Here is a 25159-nt window from a genome sequence, read left to right as displayed (position 1 = left end):
GAAAGCTTGGAAGCAATTCCAAGTGATAAATTCAAATAAAAGTAACACAGACCATTCTATTTCTACAACAGATTTTGGGCTAAAGATTTCAGAAGTTGTCTTTTTAAAGCTATTTAACTATACCACAGAGCAAATAATATTTCTGAAACATTACAACATGGAAGTAAAACCAATAAAATAAAAGCAGAGTGGTGCAATAGAAGTATATAGTTTTTTCTTCATTTAATCATCACATTATATTCTATTTTTGATACTAATTCACTTTTTTCAATAATAGTAAGATTTATTCTGCAGACTCTTGGATGGGCATCTCCACTGGATTTACAAATATACCCAGCAGCCTTTTGGGCAATGGAACCAGCATCAGCAGGAACCCCATTCATCCCAGCTTTTTTTCAAGCATTCATCAGCAGAAACTTCATTTCCCAGATATGTCATTCCTGGAGGGCAAAAACTTCATGTTAACTATCCAACTGTTGACTTTTGTTTTCCTCTCTGGGTGAGGAGAGGTGTTAAGAGAAATAAGCTTATTATTTTCCCTATTGAATGCCAGCATTCTAAGGGAACTCTCTCCCTGTTGTTTACTTCCCGTTTACTGCTTGTACATTTGTTCCAATTAACATAATATAAAAATCCACAGCCACCAAATTCTGACTGGAGCAACCAATGATGCTATCTGGGAGGCGAGGAAATCTTGCCTTTAAAGGGATAGCAAACCATTTCTCTTCAATAGAAACTGAAGTGTGAACTTGAGGAGAGTCTACAGAGTTGCCAAGGAAGAGAGAAAAGTATCTTATCATTACATTTAGAAGAACGCATGAAAGAATGTGAGCCACAGAGATAAAGGTACAAGCTAGATGAGGGCTAGAAAATCTGGCATTGGAACTTCTGGGGTTTACTGCCATTTTAGCCCATGCTACTGTTACATCGCCTACTGATTGGGAACCAAGGCTGCTTAGTTGTGCCATCACTGAGGCTTGATGCTACTTTTAGCTTTGCCCTTGGTGAGAGAATGTTTTCTAGAAACAATCCCAGTTATACATTAAATCATATAAAGTGATAATTTATTACTATTACTATTATTACCATTATGGCCAGTGTTTCACTGTGATTGCCCATGGGTGGGTGCGTTCTTTATAAGTTTTAGATTTAAATTCTAAGTATCAGCTTCACAAAATATAGGAGAGGAGAGAGCTGGCAAAGCAGCAATTTATAAGGTAGAAATCTCAGAGTTTTAGTGAGCTGTTAGCTCCATATGACAATCAAAAGAATCAATGTGATCATGGATGACTTTAAAAGTAGGGTGTTGTATTCTGTTCTAGACACCCTATTTGAAGGAGGACATTGGCAAGCTTGGGTATAGCTAGAGGAGGTTGACCGGAGTGTTGAAGGGACTTGAGAACACATCAATAGATGGACTAAGATTGGTGGGAATGGCCAGTTTAGAATGGAGAAGAGAGAAGAGAAGAGAAAGGGAGAGTAGGGGAGAATAGAAAGGGGAAGAGGAGAGGAGGGGAAGAGAAGAGAGGGGAGAGGAGGAGAAAAAAGGGACAAAGAGGGGAAGAGAAGGGGGGAGAGTCTAGGAAGGGAAGGGAATGGAGGGGAAGGGAAGGGAAAGGAGAAGGGAGGAGAGGAGAAGGGAGGAGAGGAGAAGGGAGTGTAGGAATAAAAGAGGAATGGAGGGGAGAAAAGGAAGTAAAGGACTGTTGTATGGAAGAGGGATTACACAGTTTTTGTTTGGCCCAAGGTACAGAACACTGGATGCAATATGGTAAAATTAAAAGAATACTTGATTTGGATCTGACTTTGAATCCTGCTAACTAGAGGAGTCAAGTTAGTATAACTCTTTAAGTCTCATTTACCCTCATTTACAAACTGAAAAGGCAGATTCTTATAGATAGGAATCTAATCTCTTATGGACCAGGAATTAAAGACTGAAATCTGCCCAAAGTATAGGCATTGGACCTGGACCCAGGTAAGGGTTCAACTCTGGGGTCTCTTCTAGCACAGATTCTAATTTGTCTTTCTGCCCTACCTAGAAATCTGGTCTACTTTGCATTTCACTTCATTCTTCAGTAAATGTTTGTTGCCAATAATCCAAGACCTATAATCCAAGAGTAGCATTTTATCAAGGAAGTATGAATTCTAAAGTACTGGGCCATGAGAATATTTTAATCTACATTTTGGATCAGACAAATGAACTGTTATAGCCGACTTCAAAGTGGCAGCCGTGAAGTTCTAGTTGTGATTTTACTTAAGGATTTAATTTTTTTCCGAAGACACACTTAAAAGAGATTTGACCCCTACTTTTCCTATGAAATGTATCTGAGTGAACAACTCATGCTTATTAGAAATTAAAATTTCAAGCATAATATCCCCACCACCAATAGTTTGACTTTGGTTTTCCAACATATACCTTTAAGATTTTTAATTCTCGTGGTCAATAGTTAATTTTTTTCTGCTACATCAGGAAACCCAGGTATTTCCATTACAATACAAGGTGGTAAATCATTAAGCAATTGTAAATAGCTTAATTGAAAAGAAAGTGAGAAGTACAATTTAAGTGGTAGATATTGTGCAAAAATAAACTGTGAAAATTAGGTGGGTTTTGTCTCATAGTCTCAAAGTTCTTGGGACTTGGGAGAGGAATCATTGAGGAAAGGACAGGGCACCTTAGTTAAGATCATGAAGACTTTCTTTCAAATCCTATCTCAAACACTTACTAGCTGTGCTCCTTTAGGCAAGTTATTTTGCTCTTTCTTTCCCTCATTGGTAAAATGAAAGAGTTGGATTTGATGATGTCTAAAAGACTCTAGTTCTCAATGATCCTCCCTATCAATTCAGTTCAATTCAATAGGTCAATTTGTGCCTCAATTTCCTATTCCTCCTCAGAGGCAAGTAGTGGTTCAGTTGATAAGAGTATTGAGCCTTAAGTCAGGGAATTTCAAACTATGACTTCAGATATTTGCTAGCTGAGTGACTATGGGTAAGTCACTGAACCTTTGCCTAAATTTCCTCAACTATAAAATGGAATGATAACAATACCTGCCTCCCAGGTTTGTTGTGAGAATTAAATAAGACATTTATAAAGAATGCTCAGTGCTTGATGCATTGTAGGCATTCCGTACCTCCTTCCCTTCCTCTTCCCTTCCTCAAAAATTAGGGACTTGGGTCTCGAAGGTTACTTTTGCTTCAGATGCAAATACACAGGGTGACCAGGTAGGTCACCTGGACCTGGATCCAGGAAGATATGAATTCATACTCTGCCTTTGATATTTACTGGATGTATGATCTTGGGCAAGGCATTTCACCACTATCTGACTCAGTTTCTTCAACTGTAAAATGGCACCTACCTCACAAGGTTATGTGTAGTGTACTTTAAAAACCTTAGAGTGCTACATGATGCTAGCCATCACTATTACTGGTGGAGCACTCTGACTGCTGTCCACCTGTCAGCTTTCACAAAGGCTAGGAGTTATACCCACCTTTTTTTCCATCAGAGAACTCTTTGATAATATGTTTTTTAATTGCATTTCTTAGATCATAGATTTAACACTGGAGAGAAGCTTAGAGGTCTTTGTATTTTAACTCCCATATTTTACAAATGAGGAAATTGAGGTCCAGAGAGCTTTTGATGATTTGCCCAATATCATCCAGGTAATAAGAATTTAAAGAAGGATTTGACCCAGGTCTCCTTTTTCTTAGCCCAATGCTTTCGCTACTATCCCATGATGTCTCTCTTTGGAAGTTTTCATTGGCTATGTATTACAGCCTTCTCAAATATCTCCATTGCTCTCTGTGTGATAGTCATGTTGAATTCTTTAAAAATTCTGTATTACTTGTCCTGCTGCAACATAGCAATGTCAATAAAATGTTGGTATTAAAAAGATGGACATTTTCTTTCAAGGGAAGCTTGAGATTATTAAAGGAACTTTGCAATTTCCCTTCTCAGAACTTGAATGAAAGATATTGCAGATCTAAAGCTGATAATACTTGGCAAATGATTTGAATTTCTGAGGCAAGGGAGAGGAAGAATCCAAAAGTAATGGTTGGATAATAGCACCATTATCAAAGATCAAAAAGTTGGGGAAGGGACACATGTTCAATGTCAGACATGTAGAATTTGAGATGCCAATGGATTATCTAGTGGAGATAGCCAATATAAAGTTGAAAATATAGGACTGAAGCTCTGGGGAGGGATAGTAGTGCAAAAGTAGATCTGAAAGGAGAAGACTGATTTCAGAAAAGCATGGAAAGGTTTATTTTAACTGATGTTGAGTGAAGTGAGCAGAACCAGGAGAACATTGTACACAATAACAACAAGATTATGCAATCAATTGTGATAGACTTGGATCTTTTCAAGAAAGAAGTGATTCAAGACAATTCCAATAGACTTGTGATTAAAAGAGTCATCCACATTCAGAAAGAGAATTATGGAAACTGGAGGTATATCAAAACATAGCATTTTCATCTTTGTTATTGTTTGCTTGCTTGTTTATTTTTTCCTTTCTCATGTTTTTTTTTCTCTTCATCTGATTTTTTTTGTGTGCAGAATGATGGCTATGGAAATATATTTAAAAGAATTGTATGTTTAACCTATATCGAATTGCTTGCTGACTTGGGGAGGTGGTGACGGGAGGGGAAAAGAGGAAGAAAAAATTTAGAACACAAGGTTTTGCAGGGGTGAATGTTAAAAACTCTCTGCATATACTTGGAAAATAAAATACTATTAAAAGAAAAAAGGAAAAAAAGTAGACCTGGTAGTCCTCTTCTTAGATAATAATTAAAACTATAGGAGCAGATAGATTTGCCAAAGGTGAGGGTACAGAAAGAAAAGAAAGGAGTATCTAGGCCAGAACCTTGAGGATTTAAGAGCCATAAGGAGCATAGAAATGCCAGCCAACAATAGAGAGTACACACGGTCCAAAATATAAGACAAAAACTATGAGAGTTTAATGTCATGGAGGCTAAAGGAAGAAAGGATATTAGAAAGAAAGGGTTAGGTCTCCAGTGTCAAATACTTCAGAGAAACCAAGTCTTTCTCTTTAAAAGAATGGAAGAGTTCCATTCCACTTCACAGAAGCCCCTTTCCATTTTGTCCTTATCACCATTTCCACTGGTCGTTCTGGGACACAGTTCTCATTCTGCTGAACTTCTTCCCAGTGGTGAGAATGAGTATCTGAAGGAGAAAAAAATACAAGTATTAATCATAACATCCTCAGCTGAACTCTTTCTACATTAAGGATAGTATGAAACCCATTCTATCAGCTATACTATAAGAGACAGATAAGATTGATCAGATGGTTGAGTTCCAAGAATAGCTATGTCAGGTTAAAGAGAAGATCATTAAGACTAGGAGAAAATTACAAAAAGGAATAATAATATTTTTATTAATTGCTATATAATAATTTTATATTGGTTGATTTATAATTAATTGTATCTAAATATTTAAGAACAATAATGACTGTCATAATTCTTCTGCATTTACAGAGTACTTTCTTCGTTGATCCCTAAGAAAACCTTGTGAGATAGTATTAGAATTATTTCTGTTTTATAGATATGGAAACTGAAGCCCAGAGATTAAGTGATTGACCAAGGGTCAAACGGGTAATGGAGAAAACTTAGAAGCAAAAACTCGGAGAACCATTAATATCATAGGTGTTTAACAGTCACTGGGAAAGGGACCATTGTTTGAGCTGTTGACTGGCAGAGATACAAATGTCAGAAGCATGATGAATAGCCCCCATCACTTAGAGTGAAGTCTTTGACTAAGGGGGATCCATCATTTTCCACCAGAAAATGGAATTGGGGGGTGTGTGAAGAAAAGCTGTGCTTAAGACAATAGTTTGCTCACCTGTTCCTACTCTTTTTTTAAAGAGCTTGACACCTCGGACTAAGAAAATGCTCGGAAAATGGTAGGCTTTTCAGATATCACTCAAAAAAGAGCAAGACGGGGGAGACTTCTATGAATCTTAATGTAACCGTGTCTACTTCTGCTTTTTTCCTTTTTTTTTTTTTTAAATTTTATTTTATTTAATAATAACTTTGTATTGACAGAATCCATGCCAGGATAATTTTTACACAACATTATCCCTTGCAATCACTTATGTTTCGTTTTTTTTTCCCTCCCTCCCTCCTACCCCCCCAAGATGGCAAGCAGTCCTATATATGTTAAATATGTTGCAGTATATCCTAGATACAATACATATTTGCAGAACCGAACAGTTCTCCCACTGCACAGGGAGAATTGGATTCTACTTCTGCTTTTTTCCAAAAGACTCAAGTAGAAGAGCATAACAATACCCTGGTGGAAGAGTTCACAGCATCTGACATTGTCTCTAGGAGGTGTCTCTAGGAGGTCCTCCCTTTATATGTTTACTCTTTTCAGAGTCTAAAAGTTTTCTCCCAACCTCTGTCTAACTTTCTCCTCTCTTATCTCTCTACTCTCTCTCACTTGGTGATATCAACAGTTCCCATGAGTTCAATTATCACTTTTTTATAGATAGCTGCACCCCTAACTTCTATTTTCCCACCTTCCCCAAAACACCTTTTATTCATTTTACATATAATCTGAATATACTGGTATATATGCATTGTCTCCCCCATTAAAAGATAATATAAGGGCAGATTATTTTCAAGTTTTTCTTTTTATCCTCAGCACTTAATATAATATCTGGTACACAGAAAATGCTTAATAAATTCTTGTTCATTGATTGATTTATTCTTACTTACACTGTGTATATGTGTGGTAGGATTATAAAAGAAATGTCGATTTTTTTACTCTGGCATTTTGGTAAATGCTTTTGTTTTGAATTAATTGCATTCATTTGCTGACTACTGAAAAGGGAACATGTTAATGGGGGCTTGTGAGATATAATTTTGAGGATACAGATACACAGACCCACAATTTGAACCTGAAGTATTTGTGACTTGAAGTAGTAATCCCTAGGAAGTAACCCAAAGGGTTTTTATTTATATTACTGTTATTTATTTTTCATCTATTTTATTTATTTATTACTGTTTTATTACTGTTATCACCACACCATTTCTTAGTACAGATGACCTTTGTCAAGAATTGATATGTCCTACCACTTAAAAACTTTTCTCTTGTAATCTCCCCAAAAGATCCATGTTTTCTTTACAATGGGGTTTTATGTGAACTAAAATTAGTATTACCACACCATACTACTTTTATTTGGAGACTAAAAGTTGAATCCATGGGTTTCTTTTTTTAGCAATCAATCCTAAAAATTCTTTTGTTGAGACGCCATGTTAAAGAGAAACTCCTGTTGGAACACCTGAGAAAACCTATCATAAATTACATGCACGTACCTACTGAAAGATAGGCTGCCTTTTTCTGGAAGGGATGACCAGTATAAAAATAAAGACCAAATTGATGCTCCATCTTCCAGTCAGATAAGAGCAGCTTGTTATCACTAAAAAGGACGCTATATGTTCCATTGATGCTACATAGCCAGATGGGGAATTTTGGAGTCTTCAGCATGCTTCCAACCTGTGGTGGAGAAAATAAAACCTAAAAATATACTTTCTTACTTTGGAAGTTGCTTTGGTTATATTACAATAAATATAGATTTTACTTCATCTTGTACTATGTCATCATTATGAGAAAGCACTAATTAAACACCTAATCTTACCTGTTACTGTGCCAAGTGATAAAATAAGGACTCAACCATTGAATGAATTTACCTCTAATGATATTAATCTTGAGTAAAGATCTTTTAAAACCCCTCCTATGTTTCAAAGACTGGGAATGCAAATAGAAAAGTGACTTAAAGATTTAGAGCTAAAGGAGATATTAGGAACCAATGAATTGAACTTTTTTGTTTTGCAGATGCTAAAACTGAGGCATTCAGTTTAAGTAACATGTCAGGGTTGGACAGCCAGTGTTTTATGTGAGATTTGAACCCCTATCTATTACAGTATGCTACCTCTCATTAATATATATGTGTGTGCATGTGCCCTTGTGTATTTGGTTGTATATGTATAGGAGGGGTTATATCAGCAATATACAATGTCTTTATATTTGGGGACAACACATTGTAAGGGGGACTCATTTCAGCTCTGGTGCTCTTTAAAATGGTATTTCATTTATTTTTTCAAGTCTGATCACTACATTTTGTTTTTCACACCATAGCTATTTCACAATCTACCTCTTCCCCTCCCACTATTAAAATCTTTCTTGTAACAAAGAAAAACAGTTCAGCAAAGAATAAAACCCACAGTGACTTCATATGAGAACATATACAACATACTGCACCTATGGTCTCTTCTATCTCTATTGAGAGAGAGAAAGTCTATATTTCATTCTCTGGGACTGAGATTGAACATTATAATTGTGTCAGATTTTGAAAACTACACTAAAAGGAAAAATTTGTACACGATATTTTCTTGCCTTTACTGTCTTTGCTCTATATCAGTTTATGCAAATCTTCTCGTTTGTCTCATCTCTTCATATTTGTTGATTCTCATGGCACAATAGTTTTGTTACATTCTCCTCTTCCACATTTTCCTCCTCCTCCTTCTTTTCCTCCTTTTCCTCTTCTTCCTCCTTCTCCTCCTCTTCCTTCTTTTCCTCTTCTTCCTCTTCTTCCTCCTATTCCTCTCTTCCCCTCCTTTCACCATTCCTATTGGTTTTTCAGTGAATGGAACACTTGATGAAAAAATTCCCCATATCAGTGCAGGTCAGAACCTGCTCTGTAATTCATATTCTCAGAGAGTTATCTGGGAACCTACTAGGTTTAGCCATTTGCTGAGGCTCATATAGTCAGTATTTGTTACAGGCAGGAATTGAACTTATATCTTATTGATATTGAGGACATCTCTCTATTCACTTTTTTTGCAGTAATACTGGTGGATGGTAATGTGTAGAGCACATAATCTTTTCTATTCTTTATAATTTTTGAAAGGTTTTCACACAGGTATCACCTATCCTCAATCTTTTTCTCTTCTTTCTTTCTCATTTTGGAGACTAGAGATTTAATCAGCCACCAACTGTTAAGATAGTTAGCTTACTTTTAAATCTCCTGGTTCCTTCTTTTGATATTTTTTTTGGAATTTATATCAAAAGAAGAGACATTGATATGATAGAAATAACTCAGAGTCCCCTGTTAATGAATTCCTAAAATTCAAATCGAGATTTGGCTCTCTACCCTAATTAAAATTTTATGCATTTTCACATAACTCCTGATTTCTTTATATTTGAAGTAAAATCAGGATATAGAAAATGTTTAAGTAAAAGAAGCAAGCAAAGTATATTATACAGGGAGTGGAAATTGGAGAAAGAGTTGATCTTCCCTGCAGTTCTTGAAGAGGCAGTTTACAGTCAGTAGCTTCAGTTTGAGAGCTTTGTTCCAAGATGCCTATAGGGGCTCCAAGACCCATTTTATCATTCTCTCCCTTCTCTGTCACAGTTCTATCATCTTTTTAGTTTGCTGCTCTTGTGTTTTCCATTCTTTCCAGCCTGGCTCAATAAGTCCTAAGGAGAGTAGAGATTTCTCTCCCAGCTCATGTAGTCCTTATCCACTGTTTTTCTTGGTCTTTTTTCTTACAGATTGAGTCTTTGGGGGAAAAATTGGATAGGAATCAAATCTCTATAACAACTTAGAGATAGCTGTGGTTCACAATTGCTCTCAAGAGATTTCCCCATTTACATACTGCATAACAGTCAAAGAGATCTACTGGATGTTCCCTATTTATAGCATCTCATTTCTGATTTCGGTGCTATTGGATAGAATATCTCTCATGTCTATAATTCATTTCTTCCTCACCTCTGTCTCTTAAAACCTATAACTTCCTTTAAGGCTCACATCAAATACTACTTCTTAACAGTACGCTTTCCCAATGTCAACTCCTAACTTACCTCCCATTATTTTTACTTACCCCTACACTAGAATGGAAGCTCTCTAAGGGTACAGATGGTGAATATTTTGTCTTTGCAACTTGTTTAGTGCCAAAAGCATTTAATCAGTGTTGGTTTACTTGAATCAAACTATGCTACCAAATCCCAAAGGTGCCCCTTGAGATTTTCTGTATGCCCTAAATCTCACACTGAGTCTCATGCAAACCTGCCTGTCCTGAGTAGACTTTTTAAATTGTTGTTCAGTTGTTTTCAGTCATACCCAACTCGTTGTGACCCTACTTGGGGTTATCTTGGCAAATATGATGCAGTAGTTTGCCTTTTCTTTCTCCAGCTCATTTTACTGATGAGGAAACTGAGACAAAAGGGTTAAGTGATTTGCCCAGATTAACACAGCTAGTAAGTATCTGAGATCAGATTTGAACTTGAGAAAATGAGTCTTCCTGACTATAAGCTTGACACACTATCCATTGGGCCACCCAGGTGCCCTGTTAGCCAGTGCCTTATTATGACTTTGGGTTTGTACCTCACAGGTTAGATGCTTCTGATGTGCTGGGCTGAAACTTCTAGGACAACCTCTATCTGTGGAGATTGCTCTTCCAAGTAGAAGAAACCATTGTATTAAGTATGGCATATTGATTTTTTTTGCTCACATACTAAGAATGGATGGTTTTTCCTAGAATATGCTTATAGCTTTTTAAATTCAGTTGTTAAAAGTTCAACAACTTCTTTTTTCTTTCTTGCAACCTTCTCAAAATATTTTATCTGTCTCCTCTCTTTCCCCACTAAGATAGCAATAGGTTTCTTTCAAGGTCATTCTGGCTATTAATATCCAGGCTGAGCAGACTCGTCATGCAGCGATAACCATCACCTCCTAATGTCATTGACTGTATAATAGCCTTAAGTTAATCATGGGATCTAGTCATCAAAAGCACCTGCACCTGAGATCTCTGAAGGTCAAGGTTCATTCCGGAACATGGAACAGACTGTTCATGAAGTAGTCAGGTGTGTCCTGAGCCAAATGAAATTCAGAAAAGACTGTCCATGACAGTCTACAGCTTGACCAGGGAAAGCTCTATTAACTTTTAAAATATGTATTTCTTTATGAATCATGATGGGAGAGTAAAATCAGAACAAAAGAGGAAAAAAGACAGAAAAAAGTGAATACAGAATATGTTGATTTACATTCAAGCTCCATAGTTCCCTTTCTGGATGCAGGTGATGTTTTCTATCTGAAGTTTATTGATATAGTCTTGGATCACTGAATCACTGAGAAGAACCAAGTCTTTCATAGTTGATCATTATACAATCTTGCTCTTACTATATACATTGTATTACTGATTCTACTTGTTTCGCTCAGCTTCAGTTTGTATAAATCTTTCTAAAATCTTTCTTTCTTTCTACAATCAGCTTGTTCATCATTTCTTATAGAACAGTAATATTCCATTACTTTCATATATCATAACTTATTCAGTCATTCCCCAATTGATGAGCATCTACTCATTTTCTAATTCTTTGCCACCACTAAAAGCTCTTCAAAAAAGTAATTTCAAAATGTATTAAAGGACACTTGAAGGGTAGCTGGGTGGTGCAATGGGTAGAGCACCAGCCCTGTAGTCAGGAAGACCTTAGTTCAAATCTGACTTCAGACACTTAATACTTCCTAGCTGAGTGACCCTGGGCAAGTCACTTAACCCCGATTGCCTCAGGGGGAAAAAGACACAAAGTGGGGGAGTTTAATTGAACAAAATGGATACCCAAAAAAGAATTCTTTCACCACATAAACAGGAACAAGTGAACTTCAAATCACAAAAACTAATACTTACAACTGATGCATACTATTGTTTGTATCAATGAGGAAAAGGCTGATTGAACATCAAAAGAAACTCTATAGAGCCAGAGGAATGGGTTTGGTATCTGCATGTACCTGAAAGGGCTATTGGCAGCTTTTATACTCCCAGCACTCACTGGTCAGCCAGGATCTATCAGGTTATAATTCATATTTTTCAGAAAATCTCATGGGAATATATATGAACAGGGATACACATCCGGGTAAAAAAGGCAGCTCCTGCCCTCAAGGAACTTATATTCTAACAGAGAAAAATAAAATGTAAAGAAAAGTTAGCTGAGTATCTTGAGAAAAATAATGTCAAAGATCACTAAACATTTTGTGTGTACCTAATTATTTATATATTATCTTACCTATTAATAGGTACATTTCTTGAGGACAAGGACTTTTTCAGTTGCCCTTTTTTAGTCATTTAACAAAGTAGCTGGCACATAGTAAGCACTTAATAAATAATCAAGAACTTAAGAAGCCCATAAAGATGACAATACTCCCTAAACTAATCTATTTATTTAGTGCTATACCAATCAGACTTCCAAGAAAATATTTTAATGATCTAGAAAAAATAACAACAAAATTCATATGGAACAATAAAAAGTCGAGAATCTCAAGGGAATTAATGAAAAAAAAAATCAAATGAAGGTGGCCTAGCTGTACCTGATCTAAAATTATATTATAAAGCAGCAGTCACCAAAACCATTTGGTAATGGCTAAGAAATAGATTAGTGGATCAGTGGAAAAGGTTAGGTTCACAAGACAGAATAGTCAACTATAGCAATCTAGTGTTTGACAAACCCAAAGCCCCTAACTTCTGGGAAAAGAATTCATTATTTGATAAAAACTGCTGGGATAATTGGAAATTAGTATGGCAGAAATTAGGCATGGACCCACACTTAACACCATATACCAAGATAAGATCAAAATGGGTCTATGACCTAGGCATAAAGAACGAGACTATAAATAAATTAGAGGAACATAGAATAGTTTATCTCTCAGACTTGTGGAGGAGAAAGAAATTTGTGACCAAAGATGAACTAGAGACCATTACTGATCACAAAATAGAAAATTTTGATTACATCAAATTAAAAAGCCTTTGTACAAACAAAACTAATGCAAACAAGATTAGAAGGGAAGCAACAAACTGGGAAACCATCTTCACAGTTAAAGGTTCTGATAAAGGCCTCATTTCCAAAATATATAGAGAACTGACTCAAATTTATAAGAAATCAAGCCATTCCCCAATTGATAAATGATCAAAGGATATGAACAGACAATTTCCAGAGGATGAAATTGAAACTATTACCACTCATATGAAAGAGTGTTCCAAATCATTATTGATCAGAGAAATGCAAATTAAGACAACTCTAAGATACCACTACATACCTGTCAGATTGGCTAAGATGACAGGAAAAAATAATGATGAATGTTGGAGGGGATGCGGGAAAACTGGGACACTGATGCATTGTTGGTGGAGTTGTGAACGAATCCAACCATTCTGGAGAGCAATCTGGAATTATGCCCAAAAAGTTATCAAACTGTGCATACCCTTTGATCCAGCAGTGTTTCTATTAGGCTTATATCCCAAAGAAATACTAAAAAAGGGAAAGGGACCTGTATATGCCAAAATGTTTGTAGCAGCCCTGTTTGTAGTGGCTAGAAACTGGAAAATGAAAGGATGCCCATCAATTGGAGAATGGCTGGGTAAATTGTGGTATATGAATGTTATGGAATATTATTGTTCTGTAAGAAATGACCAGCAGGATGAATACAGAGAGGACTGGCGAGACTTACATGAACTGATGCTAAGTGAAATGAGCAGAACCAGGAGATCATTATACACTTCAACAACGATATTGTATGAGGACATATTTTGATGGAAGTGGATTTCTTTGACAAAGAGACCTGAGTTTCAATTGATAAATGATGGACAAAAGCAGCTACACCCAAAGAAAGAACACTGGGAAACGAATGTGAACTATCTGCATTTTTGTTTTTCTTCCCGGGTTATTTATACCTTCTGAATCCAATTCTCCCTGTGCATCAAGAGAACTGTTTGGTTCTGCAAACATATATTGTATCTAGGATATACTGCAACATATCCAACATATAAAGGACTGCTTGCCATCTAGGGGAGGGGGTGGAGGGAGGGAGGGGAAAAAAATTGGAACAGAAACGAGTGCAAAGGATAATGTTGTAAAAAAAAAATTACCCTGGCATGGATTCTGTCAATATAAAGTAATTATTAAATAAAAATTAAAAAAAAAGAACTTAAGAAGCCCATAATAGTTTGTTGATTAACTGAGTTAACGTGATTATCTAGAAACCTTGTACTGCAGTCTCACCACCATAATGGCTAACTTTTATATAGCATCTATTATATTTCAGGCACTGTACTAGGCATTTTACATATATCTCATTTGATTCTTACAACAACCCTGTGAGACAGGGCGAAAAAATGGGAGGCAAACAGTGAAGCGATTTGCTCAGGATCACACAGCTATTAATCTTCTGAGGCTGAATTAGAACTCATATATTCTTCACTCCAGGATGGAGGCCCTATCTACTCACCATTTCATTGCAATAATATAACAAAGACCTGGGGGTTAATTTCTGCTTTTTTACATGAAATCTTCACTCCCTTGGTTAAACATTTAACACAGGGCCAAAATGTCTGCCCTAAAAGAGCTAAGAGAAGGGACAAATTTGTCATCATTTTCAGAGGAGATTTGTTTTGATGTTTAAGTTGTTGGATATTCTTGTATTAAACATAAAAGAGAGAAAAGTGAAAAAAAGTGAAGGGAGAGAGTCTGACCGAGAGGTGATTTGTTCAGCAAGGGAAGGAAGAGGTAGTGCTTCAGACAAAGTCTAAATGGATTCAGTCTCTTTTAAAAGTGAAAGTTGATTTTTCTCCTCAGCAGCAGGTGTGAATCCCCCGAGGCTTTACAGATGGTGTGAGCAGCATACTACTTTATGTTCACACTCAAGTATTGGAAGCTCAACCTCAAAGTTGTGCCTTCAAATAGAAAAGCCATGGGGACTCTTGTTCCATTTTCTGCATACCTCAAAATCACCTTCAGGGACTCAGCAATCTAATGGGGAATAGGGGGGAGGTGAAAAAGGATTACAGTCTCTTCTAGTTAGAATATCATTTTTCTGGGACAGCGAGGTGGTGCGGTGGATAGAGCACCAGTCCTGAAGGTCATGAAGGACCTGAGTTTAAATCTGGTCCCAGACATTTAACACTTTCTAGCTGTGTGACCCTAGGCAAGTCACTTAACCTCAATTGCCTCAACCAACAAAAAAAAGAGAGAGAGAATATCATTTTTCTGAAAGTCTAGGAGAGAAATTTTTCTTTTGTTTCTTTTTTTTTTTCCTAAAAGAGATTAAAGAGATCTCCCACTGAGATCTGACTCTGGGGCTGGTTGGATGTGTGCTTTTGCTATCTCTACAAACCTTGCATAGTTTAAAGGGAATTGACTTAGGGGCCCAAATAACAAGATGGATTTCACCTTGATGACAGAGTTTGGCTGTGCTATACTTTTTGAAACCAGAGCTCTTTATGATGTACTAATAAGTACATATCGCTATCCTTATTCCTCAAATTTATCCAAGCTACTATGGCTGGAAAGATGTAGCATTCCAAATGAGCATGTTCTTATGGTTTTTTAAAATTTGTATATGCCTTGTATATACTTGTGTATATGCATGTTGTTTGTTCTCTTAAAATGTAATCATTCTGAGGGTAGGGACTTTTTTTGGTCTTTTTATCATCCTCAAGACACAGCACAGAAAAGGTTAAATGCTTGTTGATAATCAACTCTTTCTTCAATTAGGTTAATTTTACTAAGCACCTCAAAGTAGAGAAGGAATATGACTATGCTGGTTCTGTTTCACTCAAGCAACTATTCTTATACATAATTTTAAAGTGTGGAAATTTGTTTATATTACTATATCTATCTACCTGTCTGTCTACATCTATCTATCTATCTATCTACCAATCAATCTATCTTTCTATCTACCTACCTATCATTTATCTATCTGTCTGTCTTTCTATCTATCATCTATCTGTCTGTCTGTCTCTCTACCTATCTTCTATCTATCTATCTATTATTCTATCTACCTACCTATCATCTATCTATCTGTCTGTCTGTCTCTCTTCCTATCATCTATCTAACTGTCAAGCATCTATCTATCTATCTAATCTGCTTATCACCCATGATCTGTTTATCTACTTTCCTTTATCTACAGCATCTCTTGTATATGACCCCTTCCTTCTAAGTATTCAGACAGCCTTTCATTTAGATTGTTGCAATGGCTTCCACTTGGTTCCTCTGCCTCAGTTCTCCCTACCTCTCTAGTCTGTCCTCTATACTGCAGCCAAAGTGATTTTCCTTAAATATAGATCTAACCAAGTAACTCTCTTTTACTGTAGCAGTTTCATTCAGTCTTTACTGCCTCTAGATAAAATATAAATACTTCCATTTATTTTTCTAAAGTCCTTCACAATATAAGACCAACTTAATTTTCAAGCATTATTGGACATTACTCCCCATTTTGTGATCCAGCCAAATAAGCCTTCTCTCTGTTCTCTATCCATGATGTTCCATATCTCCACCCTTTTTCAGCAGCCATCTTCCATGACTTATCTTTGCCTTATAGAATCTGTGGCTTATTTTTTAAGACATAGATCAATCCCCATCTATGTGTAGTCTGATTTTCCTTATCCCCACTTGCTAATGTCATTAAAATGTGAAGAAGATATAGTTGTCAGGTGAATTGACTCTCAGATGAATGAATTTAAAAAAACTTGTTGGAGTAGAGAAATAACTGAAATCGCAGGGCATTTTGCTCTTTCAGCTTGTTTGTCTGTGATTGTCTTTACAACTTGCAAGATTAAAACCCACATTGCGGTAAATCAAATGACTGTTTGAAGACTGAAGATTAAGGATTTGGGCCTCAAAATTGATGGAAAATTGCATTTTATGAATCAAGTCAACAAATCTTTATGAAGTACTCATCACATAGGCACTGTGCTACGTATTGGATGTACCCAGAAAGACAAAAACAGACTCTGCTTTTAAGGAGCTTACACTCTAATAGAAGAGTTAACATGCTGACAATTATGTATAAACAAGATTGAGACAATTTAAATTGGAGGTGGTTGACAATATTAAGTTTTTATAAGATTGTACCCATTCTCTCCATTTGTGTGATAAAGTAAGATCCAGGCTTATGTGCATACTATGATCTTTTAATGATTATTTCATTTGCCTGACATTGAATAACTATGATGTTATTATTGTTGCTTTTCCTCATCATTTATTAAATATTTTATGTTTAAGAACTAATGGTGTCATGGTTCCTGATTTTGTATAAATTGAAAGTATACACAGTGAGGGGGTATGAGCTACAGTGGTGAGTAGTAGGAGTATATTCTTCCTATAACAGAATTACCTCTAATACATTGAGGGGTTATGAGTTATAGATGTTATAGCAATCTATCTCTAAAAATCTCAGATCTACTATTATGAGGGCAAATTGGAGTAGAATGAGCCAGCCTAAAAAGTGAAGAAGTGACCACGTGCTCCGTATGTTTATATTTGTTGTCTTTCTTATTGGACTATAAGTTCCTCTTGAGAAAGAATTGCTTTACTTTTTGTATTTGCATCTTCAGTACCAAACACAGTACCTGGAACATTGTAGGTTCATAATAAATGCTTATTGGCTAAGTTGTTATATAATCATCATCTCTGAACACATAGTTCTTCCTCCTTAACAAACTACTAGTCATAACAAAAATAAAGACAGAAAAAATTAGTTCATCAGACCAACCAATGAATCAACCTGACAACATATATAATATTCTACACTCATAGTCCTCTACCTCTGGCAAAGAATAGGGAGAACCTCAGGTTTACTGTCCTTAAGTTACATATGACATTTTTATATGTAATCTTCATTTTCCCAAAGCTTCTAATTTCCATTTCTCAGTACAGTAGATTCTAACAACAGACAGAGAACCAAGCTCAAGAACTTAATAATTGTCTGGCTCAACAAGATTGTTCATCACTATAAATAGTATAACACTTTCTCAGTGCCCTTCTAAGGACAATGATGAGGTTTTTTTTTTTTTTTTTTAAAAGCTTAATGCAGCTTCATTGGTTCAAGATAAGAAAAGATTTACCCAGTATCAGAATGGCAGCATTTAGCAGACAAGTAACTGTGTATAGGGCAGATTATTATTTAACATATATCAATCTGGTTCTTTTTGCTAAAGTTGACCTGGAAATGTGGGTCCAGCCAAAGGACTGAGTATATTTTGTCTGGATAAGTACAATGATTATGTATCCAGGATAGTCCCAGTATGAACAAAAGGAAGTATACACATGCTAAAGTTTTGCAGAAGGAATAATCTTTATCAGATCATGTATTTGTATTTTTAGTTTGGAAAATATGATCCCTGTTCTTATGCCAGATAAGGACTAGTTGAAGGAATGGGGAATGCTGAGCACATGAAGAAGAGAAGACTTGGGAGGAAATGTCAAATGTTTTAAAGACTATCATATGGAAGAGAGAGTGAACTGATTCTTCCTGACCCAAGAGGCACTGGAACCGAAATTGGAATAGTGGGTAAAAGTTTCATAGAATGGATTTAGGTTTCGAAGGAAAAACTTCCTTGTAATAAAAGCTAGTCTAAAGTGGAATGAGTTGCCTTTAGGGGCAGTCATTTTCCCTTCACTAGAAGTCATCAAATGGAGGCTAATTTTATTAGGGAATCATAAATATTCTGTCTTTTCCTTTAAAAATTTAAGTTTTCTGGATGGCTTTTGTTTGATCACAGTCATTTCCAGTTAAACTCCCTCCTTGGCCACCAATGAGTCCTTCGATATTATAATAGCAAAAACCCCACTGATGTGGTGATGCTGTCTGATTATAATTGTAATATTCCAACTCCTTAGTCCCCCACCTGTGGTGGAGATTCTTGGTCCAGACCCTGAGATCTCTTCCAACTCTGAGATTCTGTGATAGGGTTGATGAATTTCATATTTCCTGCTGCTCCATTTAGCTGTGCCAAATTGTGAAACGAAGACATGGAACTTCTTAGGAAAAACAGCCTTAATTGGAGTTTTGTGACAATTAGCAATATATGATAACACGAGAATATTAGCAATGACACATGTGTATGTACTTCTCTATCATTTATCTAGAATCACCTATCAATCTATCCTTTACTTCTGTATTTTGTTGCTTACTTGCTGCAGTTGAGTGCAACTCTTCGTGAGTCCATTTGGGATTTTCTTGCCAAAGATACTAGAGGAGTTTGCCATTTTCTTCTCTAGCTCATTTTACAGATGAGAAAACTGAGGCAAACAGGGTTAAATGATTTGCCCAGTCATGCAGCTAGTAAGAATCCGAGGCCAGATTTGTACATCAAAGTCTGATGTTCTATCCCTTATACCACTTACCCCCCCATCTATATATATAGATAGCTATCAATATCTATATCTAATCTATAAACTATCAACTATCATTTATCACTAGCTATCAATTATTATTTATCACTATTTAGCTATCAATTGTCTTCTAGCTACTGTCTTTCTATCATTTATCCCTATATCAATTGTCTTTTATCAGTATCAATTATGTATCATTTATTACTATCTAGCTATCAATTGTCTATCATTTATTCCTATTTAGCTATCAATTATTTCTCTCTCTGTCTCTATCATCTATCATTCATCATCTATAATTTATCATCTCTCTGGCTCTCAAATGACTACACATCTAACTCTGTGTCTATCCATCTCTTATATTCATGCAGTTCAAGTAAGAAAATTCAAGGGCACCTGTGATTTATTTGCTATTTCATGCATTTGCTCTCAAACCATCCTCTGGGTGTTTGACAGAGACAACATAATAAGCCCCCTTGGGGCTCAAGCCATTAGAGTACAATTTCAGGCCATTTTCACTGGAACTGCCTTCCTTGGAGTCTCCTCAGAGAGAATGAGAGAAAGCACTAAGCCCAAGAGGGAAGCCGGGGAAACTGCATTAGAAATTTTCCAGAAGGCTCAAGCCATTGTAGTACTTATTTCTATGGAGATTTGAAGACCAGCATGAGTTATTTATGTCTTTTGACCCACTTCCTCTTGGTGAGGGAGCATTTGGGGTTGGTTCAAGCTCTCTGCTGTGGCATTTTACTATCTTCACACTGAAGAAGAATCTTGGATTTTTTCTAACTCTATTCTGGGGCCAACTTTAAAACTGCCAGGGAAATATGCTCTCTTCTCCTGCAAGATAGCTTAGATTTTGTAGGTAAAATTACCTAGGAAATTAGGAAATCACTATTAGTGTAAGTGGGTCCTTGCATTGAGAAATTTATACTAGTGATAGTTTGAGGATTCTGACAAATTCCCTTCTGATCACTTTGTCTAAGTGATCTTATCTTTTGTATTCTAATACTCTCCTTCTCTCTCCCCTGTGACTTTCAGAGTATACCTTTTCCCTTCCTCCTTCTCTTCCTCCCTTCCTCCCTCCCTCCTTCCCTTTCTCCTTTCCTCCCTTCTTCCCTTCCTTCCTTTTTTCATTCCTTCCTTCATTCGTTCCTTTGTTCATTTCTTCCAGCCATCCTTCATTCCTCCCTTTGTTCCTTCCTTCCTTCCTACTTTTAATCTTTCCTTCCTTTCTCCCTTCCTTCCTTCCTTCCTTCTTTCCTTCCTTCCTTCTTTTGAACTTTCTTCCCTTGAACTTCCTTCCTTCCTCCTTTCCTTCTTCCCTCCCTCTCTCCCTTCCTTCCTACCTTCGTTCCTTTCATCCATCCACACATCCATCCTTCTTTCCTTCCTTCTTTTTTTCTCTTCCTCTTTCCCTCCCTTCCCCCCTTTCTCAATAGGTATTTGTTGATCACTTTCCATATGCTCAAGGTACTGTGGTAATCCTATGCAGTTACATAGAAGAATTCAATCATTTTTAATTACAACTGCTCGATTTTAATTTGAAATAAAGTCAGGAAGGAGGAGCTAGGTAGCAAAGTGGATTGAGTGGAGTACCTGAAGTCCAGAAGACGTATCTTCCTAAATTCAAATCCTTAGATACTTCCTAGTGTGTGATCCTGGGTAAATCACTTTATCCTTTTTTAGTCTCCTGAAATTAATTGTAGAAGAAAATGGCAAAGCACTTAAGTATCTTTGCCAAGAAAACCCTAAATGGGTCACAAAGAATTGGACACAAATGAAAGGACTAAACAACAACAACAAAAATGTGAAACAACAAAAACTGTGCACTTAAATATTATCAAGTAGAATGTAAATTTCTTGAGGAATCATAGATTTAGAGATAGAGAGACTGGAGCATTCACTTAATCCTACTCCTCCCCCCATTTTACAGATAAAAAAACTGAGGAGGAAAGAGGTAATATGATTTGCCCAAAATTGTTTAGGTGATACATGGGCAGAGCTAGGATTAAGAGGTCCGATTTCTGACTGCAAAGCCAGCTTCCTTCCCACAATGCCTCATGGCCTTGTGCATTTTCTGGTTTGTGTTTATTTCCTTGGTACCTTGGAGATACAGATACTAAAAGAAAGAAAGATAGTTTTTGCCCGCAAGAAGCTTATATTATATACACCTGTGATACTTATTTCCAAAATCTCTCATATAAAACTTAAAACCTGTTGGCCATCTATCATAGTTATTTCTGGAAATAGCTTAACACCGTTGTTGTCTCATAGACCCCCTGGGCATCCTGGTGAAAATTATGGCCCTTTTCTCAGAATAAGCTTCTTAAATGCATAAAATAAAAGGGTTACAAAAGAAAAAATTCTATTGAAATAGTTATCCTTTTTTTTTTTTTTTTACAAGTTCACAGGCTACAGGTTAGAAACTCCTAATCTATTCACTTATTTTCAAAAAGCTAGCAATTGTGTTCTTTAAAAAAAATTGAAAAACAACATCTATTGAGATCCCTAGTTTCATCATTCATTTATTACCTACTGAGTCTCAGCCATAGATCAGATCCGGTTTTAGATATATACTGTACTTAGATACAAGATTTGGCCCCATGGATCCCTAAGAGAGCATGTAGTCTAGTAATGGAGTTAAGTTATTATTAAGATAATATGGGTAAAGTCCTTTGCACATCTTCAAGTGCGATGTTTTTACAAATTATTATGAAAATTGTTTTTCTAATTATCACTATCTATCAGTCAACAAGCATTTATCACCACAGTGTTTCAAGAACTGTGAAAGTTCTTCCATATTTGTAATTGATGCATTAAAAGTTTCCCACCTTTCTGCTAGAGGCAAAAGATTATTTGATCCAATAAAACTTGACCTGTGGTTTTTAAGTGTGGGTTTGGAGGATACTGAAGTTATAATGAGCAACACCTGCTTAGCAGACTCAGGCAATCAATAGAAGAGCTTCACTTGGACCTAAGGAAGCTAAGGATTTCAGAGTAAGAACCACCGAATTGGCCTTTGAAGAAAATAACTTTCTTTGTTGGTGGAAAAGGTAAGTTTTAATTTTTGTATATGTGTTATTTTAATCCTGTAAGAAAAATTCCTACTTGAGGAGAGATGGAGGTAGGGAGTGAGAGAGGTGAATTATGGCATTTTCCCACAAAGCTCTTTGAGCTCTGATCTTGGAACTGGAGCATCTGTGTTCAAATCTCCCTCTGATACTTCTTACCTGTGGGACTTTGAATAAGTCACTTATGGTCTCTGGACCTCAGTTTCCCTATTTGTCAAAATCCTATACTGTACAATTTGTCAAAATATCGTATACTATGTTGGATGTATAGTATATTTATTATATATTTTTGAAATGTCTATATTCTATGTTTTTCAGCTGTCTACATGGCCCTTCCAAGTTTATCCAGATCACCGGTTCTATGATTTCATCCTTCTCAGATTTCTCATAACATTGTCTGAACCTCTTTGTGCTTATCACATTCTATCTTGTACGTATATTAGTGTATTTATCTTAGCTTCTCCACCTGGAATTGGATTATCAGCAGCCTGAGTGAGCAGGAACTGGTTCGGTCATTGGTTATCTTTATCCTAAATATAGGAACAGTTCAGGATCAGATGGGAACTTCAGTAACACACTAAAGTGCCTGTGGGCTATAGTGAGTATGGTCATTCCTGGAGTGGTGCTTACATTCCCCCAAACAGACATGAGCCTTGCCTCCCTTTCCTCTGAAACCCTTTATTTCCCTCCTATTTTTTGCAGCATATTAAAATCAGAGGACCCAAGTATAAATCCTAGTCTCTGTCACTTTCTGCAATTCACTTCTCTGGACCTCAGGTTTTTTTTAATATATGTAAAATGACAAAATTGGAATTTGGGACCTTCCCAACACTACACTTATGATTCTGTGATCTCAGATCTTACCCTCATGTAGTCCTCCCTTTTCAAACACTCATCAAAACTTGGATTTCCCCTGGAGACGCCTCGTCTCCTGGTGCCCTTTCCAAAACTTGATTTCTCATCTCACATGCTCTAACCCAGACCAGGAGGAGAACTCAGCTTATCACTCGTTTTCAGATCTGCCCTCCCTCCAATCTTTCAGCAGGGACTCGGGCAAGGGATGGTGACTATTGAAACATATAGAAATATAGATTATTTCAAAATATACAATAAATATACTATACATGCAACATAGTATATGATATATATAATATATGAATACCTCATATAATATATAATATAGAAAACTGGACTTCAACTATTTTGCAAGCAAGAAAAGGGAGGCAGTTGAAAAATATGGAAATATAGACTATATAAAGCATATAATAAATATATTACACATGCAACATACATGATATAATATATAATACATCATGTAATAATATATAACATGTACATAATATAGAAAACTGCAGACTTCAAGTATTTTGCAAGCAAGTAAAGGAAGAGTGATTACAATCTCTTGCCCTCTAAAATTTACTTTATCCAGTCTAGATCCTTGTTTCTGTCACCTATGGATTGTTAATTTTCTTTTTCTTTCTCTTTGTAGTGTTATTCTACACTCCTCTTAGAATATTCTGGCTTTCTAGTCCTCTGACTCCTTAATTCCCATGATTACTGTTTCTGAGCTAGTTCAACCATCCAAAAGAGTATGTATTCCTTAGATAATACTGCTTCTTAATCACCCTAGCCCCTACCCTACTGAAAACTAAAAATAAATAAACAAAATTGACTCAGTTGCTATAATTCCTAATTATGACTGACTCTTGATAATCCCATTTTTCCCATCCATAGGAAAGAGGATGGTGACATTTAAAAAAATTGTCTTTAATTTATTATTTTTAGAGTGTATAGTATACAGGGTTTGAAATCAAGAAGAATCGCCTTCCTGAATTCAATTCTGGCCTCAGATACTAACCATATGACTTTGGGCAAATTATTTAACCCTATTTGCCTTGGTTCCCTCATCTGTAAAATGAGCTACAGGAGGATACATTCTAGTATCTTTGCCAAGAAAACCTGAAAATAAAGTCATAAAGAGTTGTAAACATGACTGAAATGATTGAACAATTGTAATATTTTTAAAAATATATTTCAATATTTTAAAAATATTTCTGTCTGAGATTTAACCTTGATAGAACTTAGAGAATCAGGGCCTGGACAAAGGGTCTGTCTAGTTTAGTAGGATAGGGATCCAGTGATTGATAGAAGATAAAGTTTTGACTTGGAATTACAGATTAAGCAAAAAGTCTAGCCCCAAGGTCCCCATTCCCGTGAGGAACAAGGCTAAAAATGGTAGCAAGGAGGGAGCGTGGGCTTAGAAAAGCAGTAGAGAAACAAAGTATAATACATCAGATTTATGCATTAAGTTTTGTCCAATAGAATTGTGACTAAATTGAACACCTCGAATTTCTCTGTAAGTAAGTTTAAAGCCCAGATATTCCTCCTGCTAGAGGAATATCTGTAGTCATTCCACACCCCATCAGAGCAGGTGACGTGCTGATGGTGACTATGGAGCCAGATGCATTTCTAGGGCTATAGTCTAAAAAAGGATATTCATTATTTATTCCCTTGGGTGCTGGGGATGGAAGGGCCGAGTGGAAAACTCAGAAAGCGTTCCGTTTGATGATGTGTCCTCAGTGGTTTTGTCTAAGCTCTGTTGTCCCAGCTGGTTGCGAGTGGACAGCTTCTGTGAAGCCCTCTTTTTCAAATAACTTGGCTCACCATCTGTGAATTTTGCGATGAAATGCTCTTGTGAAAACAGAGAAGCCTCATTTCTCAGTTGTTTAGCATTTGTATGTTTACATTTGCACTGTGGAGACTGTTCGTCACTGCAGAATCACATCTCATTTAATTCAATGGTTAGACTTTTCTTAGCTGTATTTTTAGTTTCTAGCTTGGCAGATGTTGTAAATACCCACAGCTGGAAAGCTCTTTGGAGAGGAAGTTGGATGAATGAGGAATTCTGAGAGGG

At 36.3% G+C, this 25159-nt stretch overlaps 1 protein-coding gene across 1 annotated transcript in view; it reads right to left on the bottom strand.

The window, feature by feature from the left end:
* Positions 1-4217: 4217 nt before the first annotated feature.
* MINDY4B (MINDY family member 4B) overlaps positions 4218-25159 on the bottom strand; it is a 51387-nt gene continuing 30445 nt past the window's right edge. Inside the window, exons 11-12 of the mRNA XM_051990491.1 lie at positions 7333-7513; positions 4218-5179 (exon numbers count right to left, since the gene is read on the bottom strand). Coding sequence (XP_051846451.1) covers positions 5046-5179; positions 7333-7513 — 315 coding nt within the window. The 3' untranslated portion in view covers positions 4218-5045. The remainder of the gene's footprint in view (positions 5180-7332; positions 7514-25159) is intronic.

Source organism: Antechinus flavipes, chromosome 3 (genome assembly GCF_016432865.1).
Source record: "Antechinus flavipes isolate AdamAnt ecotype Samford, QLD, Australia chromosome 3, AdamAnt_v2, whole genome shotgun sequence".
NCBI classification, from domain to species: domain Eukaryota; kingdom Metazoa; phylum Chordata; class Mammalia; order Dasyuromorphia; family Dasyuridae; genus Antechinus; species Antechinus flavipes.
This window is presented reverse-complemented; position numbering and strand designations above follow the sequence as displayed.